An 18,397-nucleotide genomic window follows, 5' to 3' on the forward strand; every position below is an offset into this window, starting at 1 on the left:
GGGCGGGGCAGCTGGCCCACAGGCTGAGGACACTGCTGGGACCAGGATCCGGGAGCCACTCGCCCCCAGATGTCCCCCAGGGCCTGGGATGAGCCCGTCACCACCCACGACAGGGCCCTTCCTTGCGCAGATGGCCCAGGCTGGAATGGGGAAGGTTTGCCTAGAAGGCCCTCAGCATTCCAAGCTCCGCCTCGGCAGATGGGAAAGTGCGGCTGGCCGCGGCAGGTCAAAGTCCAGCTCTGCGGGTCACCAGGGCCTCCTCTTCGCAGCGGAGGTCCCCAACCTCTGGGTCTAAGGCATCTTGGAAATGTGGCCCTGGGCTGAGAAAGTCCCACCAGCGCAGGCCCCGGCTAGGCAGCTGCCCAGGTCACATGCCCGGGGCCACGGCTTGGGGTCCCTCTGGTCCCGGTTCCCATATCGAAAAAATAGATCTGGAATGTCTCTCTCCAAATTTGGAAATGGCTAATAAAAGAGTCGCCCAGAAACGGAGAAGACAGACTCTCTCACCCTTTTTATGTTCTCTCCCACTTTGGGGAGGGGTGGGGAGGCGGGGTGGGGAGGCTGGGCGCGGAGTCTGTTCTTTAGGTGGACAGTGGAGGGCCACCTCAGGGTCCTAATGACAAAGGCAGACAACTGGGACGGGCGGAGGAGACCCCTGTTCCTTTATTCCCCCACGAGGCTCCCGTAACTGGCCACCTGGACTCCACCGGGACTGCCCTGCTTGATCCTTGGGGTGACCGCCCTGCCGCTGGGCCACCAAAGGGAGTCCCGGGGCTGCATGTGCGTGTGGCAGGACTGTGGCTGTGCTGTTCCGTTCCGAGGCCTTCTCCAGTCTGTCCTGAAAAGGGGCAGCCATTACCCAGCTGTGCAGGGCCCTGGGCCTGGGCCGGCCTGAACCTGGGCCTCAGGGCTTTGGGTGGTGACTGCGGGAACCTGGGAGCCTGGGGAGGGCCTGGGGACGATGGCCTGGCCGAGGGATTGAGCAGGTCCTTCTGGGGCTGGGAGAGGGTGAGTAGGTGGCCTCCCGTCCCCTGGGGGAAGCCAAATTAAAACAACCGTGGAGGCCGGGACAGGCAGGACAGCGGTTCCTAGCTTCGGGGCCTGGGCGGAGGAAGGCTGTGGAATTCATTTAGAAAGCTTTTAAGCCAGCGGAGGCCTGCGGGCGGGTGCCCACAGCTCTGGCTGTGGCCCTTGTTCTTTCCGGAATCCTAAGTGCATCTGCTGCCAAAGCTGAGCTGGGAAGGCCCGGGGTCTCGGAGATCCAGAGAGAGGTGGGACGGGGTGGGGGTGCTCGGGGCAGGAAGCCGAGCGCCGCCCGCCTTCACCCTGCCTTCACCCACACCTGGGTGTCACACGGTGGTGGCCGGGTCCCCTCCTCCTGGCGGCCTGCGCAGCTGGGAGCCTGTTGACCCGCCGTCTGCACAGCCTGGACGCGGGGGACCCTGTCCCCTCCTGCAGCCGCAGCCACAGTGATATTTTAGGCACACGCTGGCCTTATCTGCCCTTGTCATTTTGTACATGACTCAGTCCTCGTCAGTCGCGTGGGCTGGTGTGGGCCTGCCTTCCTGTGACAGGAAGGGACGCGCATCCTGCACGGCTCTGAGCGCTGGGGAGGTGGCCGCTGACCTGCTCCTGGGCTGGGAACTTGAGCGAGGCCGTCGCTGGGCGCGTGGTGCTGGGGCCACCGGGAGCTGCGCCCGCTGGGACATGGCTCTGGGGCTGGGCGGCTGTGCTCCCGGTTGGGCGAGCCGCCACCCGCCTCCCCTGCGCACAGCCCCCCACAAGAGCCCCCTGTGGTCTTGTGGAAGTCCCCCTCTGCCCTCTGCCGTCTTCCTCTGCGGACCCGAGGCCCGTCGCCCCGTCTACACCCGGGCTGGGGGCCTCCCGGCTTCTCTCACAGACCTGGCCATCTGCCTCCCAGGCTGAGTCCCTCTGTGACCTCCACGGCTCCCGTGGCTCTTAGCACTCTTGTGGACAGACACGACGGTGACGCGACGTGTTTAACAGGCGCTTTGTAAAGAGGCCCGGGAACAGGTGAGGTTGACAGTATGTCTCACAGACCTCCGTGGACCGACACTAGGGTCCAACACAAAGCATCATCGTCCTCCGGTACTGGGGACCGAACAGAGGCGCTGCACCGCCGCGCCACATCCCAGCCCCTGGGTCTTTCCTCTGGGGACTGGGTCTCACTGAGCCGCCCAGGCCGACCTGGAACTTGGGATCCTCCCGCCTTAGCTTCCCAAGTCACTGGGTCCGCTACACCAGCATGTGGAGTTCAGAGCCCGGGTGTGATGTACGTCGCCACCCCACGTCAAGTTGGAGCTTTCGGCCTGTGCTCAAGCGTTCAGCAGACTTACTTAATTTCTATTTTTCAACATTTATTTAGTGAAGGTGAATGCACAGTGTCTTATTTATTTATGGGTGGTGCTGAGGATCCAACCCCGTGCCCCACCCGCGAGGCGAGCGCTTCCCCCTGAGCGCCAGCCCAGCCCCGAGGTCCCCAGACTCCCTGTTGAGAACCAGCTGGCCCACCCAGGGTGTCCAGGCTGCGGTGAGGAGCTTTCCGAGGGTTGAGCACTACGTTGGGCGTTTGGTGCCGGGTTCCGTTAGGTTGATCCTGTACCACGGAGCTACCCCCAGTTTTTAGCTTTAAATCACTCAAACTCAGATGCACTGGCCGCCTCTCGGGCACGCGTACACACCTTGTGGCTGCCACTGCACCAGCCAGCACAGCTGGAGATGGTGCAGGTCCTGGAGCAGGAGGCTCCTCCAGGATTCTCCCCCTCCCCCTGGGCTCCGCGAGACTGGGGGGAGGCGCAGGCTTGCCCGCGCCCAGGCGCCCGCCCTCCGCTCCCGTCTCTCCTGGGACACGTTTGAATGGCTCTTGTCACACAGCGCCCTGGGCCCTGCCCGGCTGGGAGAACAGCCACACAAAGGCCAGCACTGTCCCCTCCAGCTGCCCCCTGGCTGCCCAGCACCAGCGTCAGGCAGCCACACACCCTGGCCCAGGGGTGTCATTCTCGGCGGCAGCCGCTCTGCCAGCGTGGGAGACCGTTTTTTTTTTTGCCCTCACAGCTGCCCGGGGCTTGCTTCCCTGAGTGGACCTGGCGCGGGCGTGTCGGCTTTTCCAAAACCCACGTGCGGAACAGGGCGGGCACGCGTCGCCTGGCACAGCCTGAATCTGCACCAGCAAGCCTGAGTCGCCCCGGGACTCCCTTCCACCTCCGTGGACTGTCAGCGCGCCCACGGGTCCGCCACGGGTCCCCGTCTCCTGGGCACCGTGCACTTGGGACATGGGGCTTCTGCTCGGCACTGTGACCTGGAGAGTCTGCGGCTGGTGTTTGGAAGACTTGAAAGAATTAGTGGGAACCACGGGGTTAAAAGCAGAAATGGGGGCTGGGGCTCAGAGGCCGGGCCCTCGCTTCGACGTGCGGGCCCCGGGTCCTTCCTCAGCACCACATAAAATTAAAAAATAAAGTCACTGTGTCCACTACAAAAAATAGGTAAGAAGAAACGGCCAGGCGCGGTGGAGCACGCCTGTCATCCCAGAGGCCAGGAGGCTGAGGCAGGAGGATCACGAGTTCAAAGCCAGCCTCAGCAAAAAGTGAGGCTCTGAGCAACTCAGTGAGACCCTGTCTCCAAGTAAAACGAAAGTAGGCCGGGGACGTGGCTCCGTGGTGCGTGCCCCTGGGTTCAGTCCCTGGTGCCAGGTGTGGACGGCGACCTCTCATCCGGGTGGTCTGTGGTCATGGTCGCGGAGGCTCTCATGCTGACTTTGCTCTTGCCTCTGGAGGCCCTCGTGGAGAGCGTGGGTCTTGCAGGGACACTGGCCCTGCTCTTGGACAAGGCTGGACACGTCACTTCTTCATAGCATGGGGACGGCCCTTGAACTGCTCACCTGGTGTCTTCTGTTTGTGTTTTAGATCAGATGTCGGTTCCAGGACCTTACCAGGCAGCCCCTGGGCCCTCCTCGGCACCAACCGCACCCCCGTCCTACGAAGAGACGGTGGCTGTCAATGGCTACTACCCAACGCCGGCTGCGCCCGTGCCTGGGCCGACCACGGGGCTGGTGGCCGGCCCGGATGGGAAGGGCATGAGTCCGCCTTCGTATTACACCCAGCCCGGGCCCGTCCCCAACGCCAACGCAAGTACGTGGCCCCCTTGCTGTCCCAAGCTCTCCACCCAGCCTGTGGCCTAGGATCAGGAGGGTCAGAGTGCAGTGCTGGGCAGGTGACTCCGTCCCCGACCCCGAGAGGTCACGTGGGGTTTCAGAGCCACGCTGCGAGGCCCCTGGGTTTTGAACTGGGGTGGAACCCAGGGGTGCGCAGCCACCGAGCCACGCCCCAGCCCTGTTTTTCTTTTTATGTTTATTTTTTAGTTGTAGGTGGGCACAATACCTTGATTCTATTTCTGTGGTGCGCTGAGGATCGACCCGGTGCCCCCGTGCCAGGTGGGCGCTCTACCTCGGAGCCCAGCCCAGCCCTCCCCTCTCTACGAGGTAGTCAGGGCCTCAGCCTCCCCAGGCCCAGGAGTTCTCGGGATCGCGCCCAGGCACCCGCCTGCCTCCGACCTGCCCCCGCACCAGCCACCCCAGGGGGATTTGGGAACGGGAGCTTGTGGTTAAGGACCCACTCTTCCTGCTGGGGCTTGAGAGCACCCGTCCCCTAGGCCAGGGTGTCCCTAGGCCAGGGTGTCCCTAGGCCAGGGTGTCCCTAGGCCGGCGCGTGGGAAGGAGCAAGGCTGAGGTGGCCCAGGAGAGGTGGGTGGGCAGCACCCCCCCCCGCTGCCCTGCAGGGCTCCCTGCGCCAGGTCTGATCCAGGCAGCGGGAGGGGAGGTCAGCCTGCCCAGGTCACTGAACATCCTCAGCTGCTCATTTGTAGGGCAGCCTTGGCAAGTGTCCACCTCAGTGGGATGTTAGGAAGGAAATAAGGGTCCTGAGCCCAGGGAGAGCCTTTACCTGTGCATCAGGCAGCTGTCCTGGGGAAGAGGACAAGTGGCCACCGTGATGAGCGGGCACGGTGGCACACACCTGTCCTCCCAGCAGCTTGGGAGGCTCAGGCGGGAGGACGGAAAGTTCCAGGCCAGCCTCAGCAACTTAGCAAGCTCCTGTATCAGGACTGAAGAAACGGACTGGGGTGTCACTTGGTGGTAGAGCACACCTGGGTCCAATCCCTGTGCCACCAAAAATGAGTAAAGGAACAGATTTTGTGGTGATGATAAATAACTTATTCCCAAACCAAAACAATAGTGAGTCGTCTTGGCAGGCTTCAGCGCTCTCTTCTGGGAGGAGGACCTCGCTCTAGGTCAGTGCTCTCTGGGCAGTCCTTAAGTCCCCCCGAGCAGCCTCACCCGTGGCCTCCTAAGGATATAAAAAGGAGAAGAAGAAGTCACTTGACCAGAAAGTCGGGCCTGATAACTTGAGTGCGTAGCAGTTCCCTTCCCAGAGCCGTCTTCTGATGGCCACGTGCGTGTGCATGTGTCCCTTACGTTACCTCAGACGCTCTCCTCGTGACCCGGGCTGCAGCCCCCCCCAGAGCTGGGTGCATGGTCCCTGCTCTAACGACTGCCCCGTCATCGACCCTTGGACTCCCATCAAGGGTCTGTGAGGCCGGGCCTGGTGGCACACGCCTGTCGGGGGGTGCTCCCGTGCGCTGCATCGGGCGGACCTGGGGCAGGGCCCGGGATCCCGCCGTTCTCGGGGACTCTGTGGACAGGTCAGTGGGGGGACCTGCGGTCTCGTCTCCTGGTGAGGCCTTGAGAGCCCTGGAGTGAGGTCCTAGGCGCTGCCCCATCCCTCTACCGCCTCCTTACGTTTTCTGTGTGTGGCACCTGGGACTGGAGCAGGTGCTCTCCCCCCCAGCCCCCCAGCCCTTTTTATTTTTTATTTTGAGGCAGGTCCACTCGGCTGGACGAGTTGCTCAGGGTGGTCCTGAGCCTCTGCCTCTCGGCCTCTGGGATTGCAGGCGTGGCCACTGCCCGCTGTCTCCTCCTTTACTGTGAAATCTCCACGACACAAAGTCCTTGACCTTTAGGAGGCAGCTCTGTGGCCTCAGGTAGAGTTGTGTGGCCATCCAGACCACCTGTGTCCAGACTGGTCATCTCCCCAAACCGAAATGCCCCCTGGACACTAACATCTATTGTCCTGCCCGAGGGGCCCTGGCGACGGCCGAGCCTCGTTTCTGTATTTGACTGCCCTGGGACCTCCTATAAGTAGAATCACGACATTTTGTCGTGGCTGGCTCGTGCCACCCTGCCCGATGTCCTGGAGGTCATCCACGTTGTGGCCAGCGAATGTGGGAGTCTCCTTTTTTGAAGCTGATGTCCACCACGTGGACTGACCACGTTTAGCTGATCCGATTGCAAGCGGACAGACCCCCCAGCCTCCGGGTGGGCCAGGTGTGAGGGCGTGGCTCTGGGCGTGGCCAGCTGCATCTCCGCCTCTGGGGCGTGGCCAGCTGCGTCTCCGCCTCTGGGGCGTGGCCAGCTGCGTCTCCGCCTCTGGGGCGTGGCCAGCTGCGTCTCCGCCTCTGGGGCGTGGCCAGCTGCGGGCCGCCTCGCCCTGGAGCCCAGCCAAGGTGTCTCCCTCCTCCCCACAGTTGCCGTGCAGACCGTCTACGTGCAGCAGCCCGTGACCTTCTTCGACCGTCCGGTCCAGATGTGCTGCCCGTCGTGCAGCAAGGTGATCGTGACCCAGCTGTCCTACAACGCGGGCGCCCTCACCTGGCTCTCCTGCGGGAGCCTGTGCCTGCTGGGGTGAGTCCTGCGCGGGGCCGGCCGCGGCTGCGGTGGACCCAGGGCCTGGCCCCGTAGGCCGTCGCTGCTCCCCTGGGCTGCACCCACCCCGTGGGAAACGGGGCGTATCCCTGCCCCGCCCCCACTGGACCCCCGCCCCCCGTGCTGCGTTGCACCCCACATGCCCGGGGGTGCAGACCCCGCCGGCTGGGAGCCCCGCACCTGAGCGTCCGCCCCTCCTGCAGTAGGGACCCACAGGCTCCTGAGCGTCCGCCCCTCCTGCAGTAGGGACCCAGGGCTCCTGAGCGTCTGTCCCTCCTGCAGTAGGGACCCACGGGCTCCTGAGCGTCTGTCCCTCCTGCAGTAGGGACCCACGGGCTCCTGAGCGTCCGTCCCTCCTACAGTAGGGACCCACTAGGACCCACGGGCTCCTGAGCGTCCGCCCCTCCTGCAGTAGGGACCCAGGGCTCCTGAGCGTCCGCCCCTCCTGCAGTAGGGACCCACCAGGGACCCACGGGCTCCTGAGCGTCCGCCCCTCCTGCAGTAGGGACCCACCAGGGACCCACGGGCTCCTGAGCGTCCGTCCCTCCTACAGTAGGGACCCACTAGGACCCACGGGCTCCTGAGCGTCCGCCCCTCCTGCAGTAGGGACCCACGGGCTCCTGAGCGTCTGTCCCTCCTGCAGTAGGGACCCACGGGCTCCTGAGCGTCTGTCCCTCCTGCAGTAGGGACCCACTAGGACCCACGGGCTCCTGAGCGTCCGTCCCTCCTGCAGTACGGACCCACGGGCTCCTGAGCGTCCGCCCCTCCTGCAGTAGGGACCCACCAGGGACCCACGGGCTCCTGAGCGTCCGCCCCTCCTGCAGTAGGGACCCACCAGAGACCCACGGGCTCCTGAGCGTCCGCCCCTCCTGCAGTAGGGACCCACGGGCTCCTGAGCGTCCGCCCCTCCTGCAGTAGGGACCCACTAGGACCCACGGGCTCCTGAGCGTCCGCCCCTCCTGCAGTAGGGACCCACGGGCTCCTGAGCGTCCGCCCCTCCTGCAGTAGGGACCCACTAGGACCCACGGGCTCCTGAGCATCCGCCCCTCCTGCAGTAGGGACCCACCAGGGACCCACGGGCTCCTGAGCGTCCGCCCCTCCTGCAGTAGGGACCCACTAGGACCCACGGGCTCCTGAGCGTCCGCCCCTCCTGCAGTAGGGACCCACTAGGACCCACGGGCTCCTGAGCCTCTGTCCCTCCTGCAGTAGGGACCCACTAGGACCCACGGGCTCCTGAGCCTCTGTCCCTCCTGCAGTAGGGACCCACTAGGACCCACGGGCTTCTGAGCGTCTGTCCCTCCTGCAGTAGGGACCCACCAGGGACCCACGGGCTCCTGAGCGTCCGCCCCTCCTGCAGTAGGGACCCACTAGGACCCACGGGCTCCTGAGCGTCCGCCCCTCCTGCAGTAGGGACCCACTAGGACCCACGGGCTCCTGAGCGTCCGCCCCTCCTGCAGTAGGGACCCACGGGCTCCTGAGCGTCCGCCCCTCCTGCAGTAGGGACCCAGCAGTGCTCACATCTGCGCAGGGTGAGGCCCTTAGGGTTTCTGATTCTTCTAGAACTTCACGACCCACCTGATAGTGGGTCTGCTGACTCTGAGAAGCTCTAAGGGTCTCCGCACTAACCCAGGTCTAGTGGCCTTCAGAACTCTGTCCCTCCACCACCTGGCCACTCTTCCCGCTGCCTCTGCGGGGGATTAGTGAGCACTCCGCCTGCTCCGAGGGCGTCATATCTGAAGATCCTTGTGTCTGTTCTTGGAGAGGAATTGGAGGGAACACGTGAACCCCACCCAGCAGGTACCGGGCCTCTTCCCGGCCACGGGGGCTCTTGGGAAACCACCGCCGTGTTTTCCCCTGAAGGAGTGTGGTCAGGAGTTGCTCTCAGGAGCCCTCTGCTCTTGGGCAACTGCCACGTTCCTCACCGTGTGCTTGTGACATTAGGGCAGGAAGGAACAGTATTTCTCTTCCTTATTTCAAAGAGGGGCTCGCAGCCCCAAGACCTTACTCCCTTCCTTGAGCTCATGCCCTGCTGGGATACCAGCCTGACCCTTGCCATCTGATCCCCTGCCTGCCCATCGCTCCCCCATTGCCTGTGGGTTTCCCTCCCTGGACAGAAAATGCTACAAAGTGCATTACCTCGGGGTGTTTGTATGAAATGAAACTTTGCCGGCACAGCACGGTGGTGCGTGCCTGTGATCCCAGTGACCGGAGGCTGAGGCAGGAGGTCAAGGGCAGCCTCAGCAACTTAGTGAGGTTTGAACAGTTTAGAGAGACCCTGTAGCTCAGGGTGGTAAGGCTCCCTTGAGTCCAGTACCAGTCCCCACACAAACAAAGCCAAAACCCCTAAAATAAACAAACAAAAAACCTCTGAAATATCATCTTTAAAAACACGAAGACACAGAATAGAAATGAAGCTTGCAAGTCAGCCTCTGTGATCTCGCTTTCGAGATTGACACCGACTTTCTGTTCCTCCCTCTGTTTTCTTCTTAAATGTGGCAGAGTAGGGCCAGATCCCCTCACACCAGCTGTGTGACAGTGGGCAGGTGACTGTGCCTCTCTGTGCTGGCTTTCCCCATCTGTAAGCTTGCCTTGAGACGTGTGGTAGCGTAACCTCCAAGTGGTGTGGCTGCCTGGATTTGAACTTTGTATTCTGAGGCAGGGAGGAAAGAGGAAGAGTCTTTCACAAGACGGTTTCCTCCTCGGAACGTTTCTAGAACCCAGCTCTGCCTTCCTGCCAAGGGTTGAATTTTATCGACATTTTTGGTGACTTGGCAACTGCCTTTCTATCCTCTGCCTCTAAATGTGACCACCGCGTTGACCACCGCAGCAGAATCACACAGTGTTTGTCTTCTCGTGATTGGCAGTGACCGGGTTGGTTCCAAGGCTGCAGGAGTCCTGCTGTGTGTGTGGACGGTGGTCACCTGCGGTCACCTGGGCTGCGAGGTGGTATTGGGATCTTGGTTTGGTTGCTGTGTGAAGGGATGGATGGGACCTGGGCCTAGAAATGGGCCCACGTCTGTCTGAAGGCAGCCAGCCTCACTTGTTGGGAGATTCCCTACGGCAGTTTTCTTGCTCCAGAGCCGAGTTGAGTCACTGGGTGTCACCGTGCAGGCCTGTAGTCCCAGTGACTTGGGAGCCTGAGGCCGGAGGATCACAAGTTTGAGGCTAGCCTCAGTAACTTAGCAAGACGCTGCCTCAAAGTAAAATAGAGAGGGCTGGATGTGGCTCAGTGGCAGAGCACCCCGGGGTTCAAGCCCTAGTACCATGAACAAACAAAAAGTCCCCAACACCTACTGTGTGCTTTTTGCAAAAACAAAAACAGATCACCGACCTCCCATCTGAGATTTTGAAAGATGCTGAATGCTCCCAGATTTGGAAATTGGCCCCGGGGAGGCGTGGTGTGGCTTGATGTAGGAGTCTCCTGACCCCCACAGACCCTTAAACTACTCTCTCCCGATCCCGGAGGCTGAAAGCCCAGAGTCAAGATGGCAGTAGGGCACACTGCCTCCAGCCACTCTTGGGGAAGAGCTGCCCCCGCCGCCCCCCGTTTCTGGTGGCCCAGGTGCTCCTGGCTGTGGCTGCTGCACTCCAGGCTCAGCCTCCGCTGTTGGAGTCGGGCCTTTGTGTCTCTTGGCCTTTCTTCTCTGCTGAATTGCTGAGGCTGGCCTTGAACTTGTGATCCTCCTGCCTCAGCCTCCCGAGTCTGGGCGTACAGGAGTGCCACCGCGCCGTTGAGCCTTTCCTCTTGCCAGCAGGCCCGTCACTGGGTTTGAGGGCCCATTCGGATGACCCCCTTTCTTAGTGCCCCCAGGTTCCCAGGGGTCAGGACGCCGGGCACCACCCCACCTGCCGCGGCTGCTGACGTGTGGCTCCTTTTGTCTCCCCAGGTGCGTGGCCGGCTGCTGCTTCATCCCCTTCTGTGTGGACGCCCTGCAGGATGTGGACCACTACTGTCCCAACTGCAAAGTCCTCCTGGGCACCTACAAGCGCTTGTAGGACTTGGGCACCCTGGAGAGCGTGCGCTGTGCCGCAGGAGGCCACCCTGGGAGAGGCCGCCCGGCCTCCTCTCCACAGAGTCCACCTTTGATTCTTCTTTTGGGGGGAAAACGTCACAAAAGTCCAGATCTCCAGACCCCAGAAACTGCTGCTTGGAGTCCGCCCAGGACAGGCAAAGACGGTGACCTGGAGCTGGCTGGTCCCAGGGAGCCCGCGACCCCAGGTCGTCCCGAATGGCTGTGACCGCCGGCCGCCCACCATCCCTTGGTGATCTGCCACCGGCTGGCTCCTCCTCCTGCCTCAGTGACCTTTCTGGCGGTGGCTGCAACTCCGAAGCCCGCCTGCCTTACCTGAGAGACTGTCCTGCCCGCTCCGTGCCCAGTGCCCAGCGGCCTCCCCTCCTCGAGGACAGGATCTTGCCTTACGACTTCATGGGCTTGGCTTTTAGGTTCCGTAATCGCAGACTCCTTTACAGTCAACTCACTTTAATTCCTTAGTCTTTTGTTGTTAAGTGCAAGGAAAGGCCATTGACGCCCACCAGGCACACCGCGAGGCCCCAAATGCAAAATAAAAGAAAACGAGGCTTTCCTGTCCTGCTGTGCCGTGTCTTGGTGCAGACCCTGCGCACACACGTCGTAGGAGGGTCCCCGTGGCGTGGTTTGATCGTAGTGATGGTTTTCAACCTCCCTGGACTTCCCACACTTTGAACCTGACTTTTGTGGGGAGAGCACTGGGGGTTGAACCCAGGGGCACTGACCACTCAGCCCCGTCCCCAGCCCTACTTTCTATTTTATTTAGAGACGGGGTCCCACTGAGTTGCTGAGCGCCTCACTTTTGCTGAGGCTGGCTTTGAGCTCACGATCCTCCTGTCCCAGCCTCCTCAGCCGCTGGGAGGCAGGTGTGCGCCACGGGGCCTGGTTGAACCTGATCCTGAAGGAGGGTTTAGAAGCATTTTCTGTAACTGTGTGATGACATGATTTCCAGAGGGGGTGCCCCTGGTTCTGTTGCTGAGACCGGGTGTCCCTGGGTTGCCCAGGCTGGCCTTGAACTGCTGGGCTCACCGTCCTGCCTCACCTCCGAGCCGGGACCTGGGCGTGAACCACCTCTTTCTGATAAACAGACAAAGAAGGGGTCGTCTTCTCCACTGTCTACGGGCTTCCTGTGGTTGGGGCCCCCTTTGGGGTTCCCCGTGGTGTGGCCGACGTGCAGGAAGGCCACGTGGCACAGGCCCGTGCTGCCGGGCCGAGACCTCGGGCCCGGGATGTGGACACCATTTCTCACATCGGGGGATGTGGTTTGAGCGGCAGGTCAGAGTGGGCCTCTGTGTCATCCCTGTGGTGCACACCTTGAGGCAGAGTGGGTCATTTCTCAGGCCCCGGGTCCCCTCCTGTGACTGGCACACAGAGAGTAAACTGAGGCCTGGAGGGACATCTGCCTCGGTGGACAGTCAGCGTGACATGGCTCTGTGTGTGTGTGAATTCTGAGCGTGCAGGAATCGCGACGCTGTTCTCAGCGAGCACCGGCCCCCACGTCGCTCCCGGTGTTCTCGGCTTTCAATGCAATAAAGTCTCTGGTTCGTGCCGTGAACTGTCATCGGTTCCTCTGGGAAGGGAAAGTGCCTGTGGGTCTCCGGGGGCTGCCGCAGAGAGCCCTGGTGTGCTCTGTGACGGCGGAAAAGTCCTCGGGAACCGCACTTGAGACTGGCTGGATGTCCCCGCCTCAAGATGGGGGGGGCCGGGTGCCAGCGCGTCAGGCTGGACGTTGGCCACGATGGCAGCCAGCCGCGGCTCTGGGTTTAATGAGATGCACACGGAGAGCCGTCTGCATTCAGCCCTGAACAGAAGACGCTTTGTCAGTTGATCCGGGTGGTGAGACCCTGGAGGCGGGCCCTGGACCGGCCAGCCCTGGACCGGCCAGCCCGTGGCCACCACCCCCACTCCCTTTCCTACCTGAGTCGTTCTGGAAGGGGCAGGGAAACGATGGCATCTGGGTGTGGCTCAGTTGTCATCGAGACCCCGAATCCCGGTTCTGGAGAACGGCTGCTCCCCAGGCCCCATGTGCCGGTGTGGCCTTGGGTTGGACAGAATTTGGGGCTCGCAGAGTTGGCTGTTCCCCTCACGGTGCCCAGGTGACCTCACGGTGCCCAGGTGGCCTCCAGCCGACTCACACCAGGCGGCGCCCTCAGATCAGGAGCTGCCTCGAGGCCCCGTGAGGCCTCAGGGGGGCCCTGGGCCTGAGTGTGAGGTCCCCCCACTGGTCGTGGTTATGTATCTGGGGATCAAAATGCCCCCCGTCCTGCCACCATTTCTTGGGGACCTTAGGGTCAGTCCGATGCAAACCCCGGGTCACAGTCAACTTACCTACTGGGACCTCAAAGAAGAATTCTGCCTTTTCATCCACAAGTGGCCGTCACCTGTCACCCCCACGGCACGGCCAGGAAAATGCCTTCTCTGGGACAACTGGCTTCCCGTCGCCACACGTTGCTCAACTCTTTATGACCGTGGCCTCGCAGCCTCCCGGGCTTGGCCTCCGAGCTTGGCCTCCGTCCGCACAGAGGGAGCCTGGCGTGGCCTTCCCCGAGGCCTGCTCAGGGGTGACCGGAGGGACACAAGGAATTGGAAAGGATCCAGCGAGGGCCGGGAGTGGGTTCAGGGTTTTATTTGTTTAATCTCAGAATTTTAAAGGAACGAGATTTAGAGCAATTAAAAAGAAACAAACCAGTTCACAGCCCAAGGAGCAGCCCGGCAGGGTCCCTCATGTCTAGGAAGGTGTCCCCTATCTAAGGACCTGCCCCTTTTGGGTGTGGGGTGGGACCCAGGCCCGTGCATGGTACCCTGCGTCCAGCACTCACCCGTCAGCCTCTTCCCTTTCAACAGACGGTGAACCCTGTCCCCACTCAGGGACAGCACCCCACTGCCCACAGCCCCACGGCTTGTTCCTCTACAGCTGCTGACCCTGCATGGACATGTGGCCGTCACATGTCATCCAGAAGTGACAGTCAGGTCACATACTGTCCACCCATCTGAAGCCCATGGCTGGCCTTAGGGTTGAGCCTGGGTGTGTGTCCTGTGGGTGTGACATGCTCCCTGCCCTGGAGACCCTCCACTCTGCCGTCCGTCCCCCTTCTCCAGTTCCCGGCCACCGGGGACCTCGCTGTCTCCAGCTCGGCCTTTTCCAGAAGGTCCCACGCTGTGCTGGGGTGACACGGGAGCCCGGCAGGAGGAGCCAAGGCCAAGGTCAACCAGTCTCCTGGCTCAGGTGCTCCTTGGTTGGCCTGTCCACCCGGCTTCAGATACAGCAGGGACTGGGCAGCTGGTGGGGGACGGGGAGGGACTCCCAAAGCCAGAAGCCCCCGGGGGGGGGGGGGCGCAACGCAGGGACACCGTGAGTGGTAGCCGGCTGCAGGCTCCTCACCCTCCACGCGTCCTTCATCCTTGGAGATGGCCTCGGTGTCCACGCAGAGGAGTCTCGAAGGCTGACCATCGGGGCAGGTGTCCCTGGCGGCGTCTGATTGCGTCTCTCCCTCTCCGAGTGGGGTCGGGCCTCTCTGAGGAGTGGCAGCTGGCAGAGGTCCCGTGACAGGTGATCTCAGGGGCGAGTGACTCCACGGGCCGCAGCGGGAGTCCCACCCGCCCGGTCTCCTCCTCTGCCCGGAGGGTCTCGGTTTCTCCCATGTGTGCCCTGGAGGGTGAAGACCCCCTCTGGAACTCCTGGGAGCATGGTGACCTCGCCATCCCCAATGGGGACATTTTGGAAAAACAGGAAGTGGTGGCACTTGGCAGCCGCTTCATGGGAGGGTGGGTGTCACTGCGGACGCTTCCAGGGCGTAAAACAGGGCGGGGGCGAGAACACAAACAGCTTTTTCTAAATTTTGAGACCTCCAAGTTGCCCGGGCCTTGAACTTGAGGTCCTCCTGCCTCAGCCTCCGAGCCGCTGGGATCACAGGCACAAAGGCTTCCTAAAGTCGTCCCTAAGGGGCTGGACTGGCTCAGCACCAGGAAAACGAGGGCGTTGTGCTGTGTCCACCTACACCTGGAAGTCGATGTTGACGAGTATTTAGATAAGGAAGTCGCTCCTGTGACTTCAAGTTCGTGTCTGAAACCAACGCTGAAGGACCACCCCCCTCCAGGAGGGACCTGGTGGGCTGGGCTTCGCGCTCTGCCCAGGAACCCTGACCCTGGACAGCACAGCCCTCTGAGCCTAGCGAGTGACATCCGCGCCACCGCCACGGTGGCATTGGATCTGCGGGCTGCAGCATCGCGAGGGAGATTGCAGGGAGCGCCCGTCCAGGGACAGCCCCAGGGACAGCCCTCTTGGCGGCTGACCTGCTCCGACCTGGTCTTCTCTCCTGTCCTCCCTGTTTTGTGGGGAGCCTCCTCTGTCTCAAGTCTCCGGTCGGGTCGTTTGATCAGGGAGCAGGTGGTGAGCACGCAGGTGGCACGTGCCGGCTGGGCGTCCCCACGGGGTCGGAGTGGGGGGACGGGTATCTTCCCGGATAAGGGGGTGTGCCTGCGAGGGGTGTCTGCCGCAGTCTGGCTGAGCACACAATCACGAGCCACCACACAGCTTGTAGATTCAAACAGCAACTCTTTATTCCCGAACTCACCCCAGCCATCTACAATCACGTTCTGGGGAAATCCACGTTCTCTGCCCAAATCCCCCTCCACTGGGCTTCTGTCTCCCAAAAAATACTGTCTGAATCCCGTGAGAACTCAAGGGGAACTCAGGCAGCAGGATACGCCCTATTCCCAGCAGGAATAATCTTAAACCTTAAACCTGGAACCTAAACCGGGAACGCCCTAATCCGCCTTGGTCCTTGAGCAAGGTCACCTACATTCAATGTCACTGCAACATGGGGTACGCTGGCAAGGAAATTGTCATACCTACTTGGCTAATGGCTCCCAGCAGGTGTCTGCGGGTGTCTGTGTGGGGGTGGCCCTGTCCCCGGAAGCCCCGGACCTCCAGCGTGGTCACCGTCCAGGAGCCCTCGGGCCCTCCTGTGGGGAAATCAGTGAGTCACCGGCAGGTGGCGGGTCTCGTGGGTGTCAGGGTGTCCCTTCTCCTTGCTGGGCTAAGCGGCTGGCCCAGCCTCCCCGCCCACGGCGGCTTCAGGCAGGTGAAGCCAGTGGGGAAAGACTGCTCCGCCTCAGGGGCGCGAGAACCCCCTCGCTGGGCCGCGTCCCGACCCGGGTCAGCCCAGGTGCCAGGGGGCAGGGGCTCGCCTGTGCCCAGGGCAGGGACCTGGCACCGCACCGCGGGCGGAGACGCTGCATGTTCTCGTCGGGAACGGTGGGCGGAGCCCGGGCTGTGCCCGCCTGCCACCGCTCTGTCCCCAGCTCCAGCCCTAGACCCTTTTGCATCCCGGGTCACTGGGTCACCAGGGCGTGCCACCACCACTGCACGGGGCCGGTGACGATTTTTGCACTGATGCAGGCGAAGGCCTTCTCTTTGGGTCCTGGGTAAGAGGAATGAGTGCCTGGGAGGGTCAGAGTCCCCAAGAGCCTGTTGATGAGCCCGCTGCTGTGGTGGCCCTCGCCTGCCGCCCAGCCACTGGGGAGGCGGAGGCAGGAGGACCCCAAGTTCCAGGCCACCTCAGCACAATCGAAGGCCCAGACGGTGTTCAGTGAAGAGAGAGAAGCACTCTTGCGCTGGTTAGCTGTGACCCCCTGTCTGCCCCACCCCACCGCTGTGTTCTGTCCACTTTATGCCAATGGAATCGTGCGGTGATGTCCTCGCGTGTGGTCCGAGCCGCAGCCTGAATCAGGGCTGCATCCTTTTTGACGCCCAGGTAGTATTCCACTCAGCTGTGGGTGGTCACGCCTCTAACAAGGCCCGGCTTGGGGGGGAAAAGCCGCGGTTCTCCAGTTGCTGTTCATTAGTTGTTCAAAAGTAAATAACGGTATTTGTCACTAAGACTTTCTGTTGTTACACAGCTTCTATATTCTTTTTAAAGTCACGTGATAAACCCAGGTAGGAGCTTTTGAAGATGAAGGGGGGTGTTATCAAGGACTTTGGGGACACCAGGCCGGCCCAGGCACACCTGGGGTGCCCACGCCCCTCCCCTGGGCCAGGTGGGAACAATGAGCGGCCGGGGGCGGGCGGGTCGGGGAGGGCCTTTCCAATAAAGCCTGCCCGGGATTCGAGGGCAGATCCTGGCGGTGGGGAAGACCGGCCTCTGGGAAGCGGCTCTCCTTACTCCAGGTGGCTGCACAGTCGGGCTGCGGGGCGAGGCTCAGGCCCAGCCTGCCTGGCTGCGCCCCTAGTTCTGGTGCCGACGACCCTAGGTCCACCTTTTATGGGGGGAGGAGAAGAACACCCCCTGGGCCCCTGCCCTCTCTGGCCCAGCAAGTGCCCCTCCCCCTACAAAACGGCCGGGCCCTTGGCGGGTTGCGGGAGGCAGCCCAGCGCCCCCTGCAGGCTGCCAAGTGCCTACGCTGGCTGCACCCTGCCTCTTTATCTTTGGAGACTGGTCTGGCCCGGAGCTTGGATCCTCCTGGCTCAGTGCCTCGGATCCTGGTGCCCCTCTGTCCCCCACTTCCCGAGCCGTTTACTTGGGGTTCCCCAACAGTGAGCCCTGCGCCTCTGGAGAGCCCACCTGACCCTCCAGGGCCGCCGTCCCAGCCCCAGCCCCAGCCCCCTGCTTGCCCTGGTGGTGAGTGGTCACAGGCTGGCGCCTGCTTTCTGGGCGTGCTCCTGGGGGCGTCCTGGGTCCTTGATCTTTGAGAAATGTCCGCCAGGAATCAGTCAATTAGTAAGCGGGTCTGCGGGTGCCCGGGGCAGTGGCCCGTGTTTATGGGTCACCATCATGGCAGAGTGGCAGAGAGGGTCAAATGGAACACCTCCCATGGCCATTTAATCCCCCAGTGAGCCCTTCCTGGGATCCCGCAGTGATGACGACGATGTTCCCAAGTCTTGCTCCTTTTCATGGCTGTGTCGTGTTCTGCTGCATGGATGAAGCTTACTTGGTGGGTGTTTGGGCTGTTTCCATCTCTGAGCAAATACAAACTGAAGCGGCTGTGGATGCCCCCTCAGGAGTCCCTGTGCACCCGCTTTCTCTTGGGCAAAAACCTCAGGGAGACTGGAGCAGATGGTAGGTGTGTTCAGCCTTTGAAGCAGCACACTGGTGGCTCTAATTTGCATTTCCTTTATTCCTAGGGCTGAGCCTCTTCTAGCACGAAGCAAATCCATTTTTCTGTGAAGGGTGCTCCTGAGCTTCCTTATGGAATGGTGTGTCTCAAGGATGCGCCTCGCTGTTGCCGTTCCATCACGTGATGACGTACGCGCACTTGGTTTCTCTCTGCCTCTTTATTGCTACTTGCAGGTTATGTGGAGCCGAAAGACACTTTGCCTGTAATTTCCACCCGTTTTATTCTGCCACTGAGGACTCGGGGTGGCGCTCAGTGGTAGAGTGCTTGCTTAGCATGCAGAAGGCCCTGGGTCCGATCGCCAGCACTGCAAAGAAATCATTCCTATTTTTTCCCCAATAAGCCCAGAGAGCTCAAGAACGTTTCTGAGGTCACACAGCTAACTGAACAAGGAAGCAAAGAGCCAGTCCTCACTGGCTTCCCCAGGGCTTTCCAACGTTGTGACAACAGCCCATTAGGAGCAGGTTTCTCCCTGTCAGAG

The 18,397-nt window shown here is 61.8% G+C and overlaps 1 protein-coding gene across 1 annotated transcript; it reads left to right on the forward strand.

Annotated features, from left to right (window-relative positions):
- The first annotated feature begins 3,923 nt into the window (after positions 1-3,923).
- On the forward strand, positions 3,924-11,364 carry Litaf (lipopolysaccharide induced TNF factor). Its single transcript, XM_027940749.2, has 3 exons — positions 3,924-4,148; positions 6,598-6,754; positions 10,663-11,364. The coding sequence occupies exons 1-3, from the start codon at positions 3,929-3,931 to the stop codon at positions 10,769-10,771; spliced, it is 486 nt and encodes a 161-aa protein (XP_027796550.2). The 5' UTR covers positions 3,924-3,928; the 3' UTR covers positions 10,772-11,364.
- Positions 11,365-18,397: the final 7,033 nt, after the last annotated feature.

The sequence above is a fragment of the Marmota flaviventris genome, chromosome 19 (assembly GCF_047511675.1).
Source record: "Marmota flaviventris isolate mMarFla1 chromosome 19, mMarFla1.hap1, whole genome shotgun sequence".
Taxonomy (NCBI): Eukaryota; Metazoa; Chordata; class Mammalia; order Rodentia; family Sciuridae; genus Marmota; species Marmota flaviventris.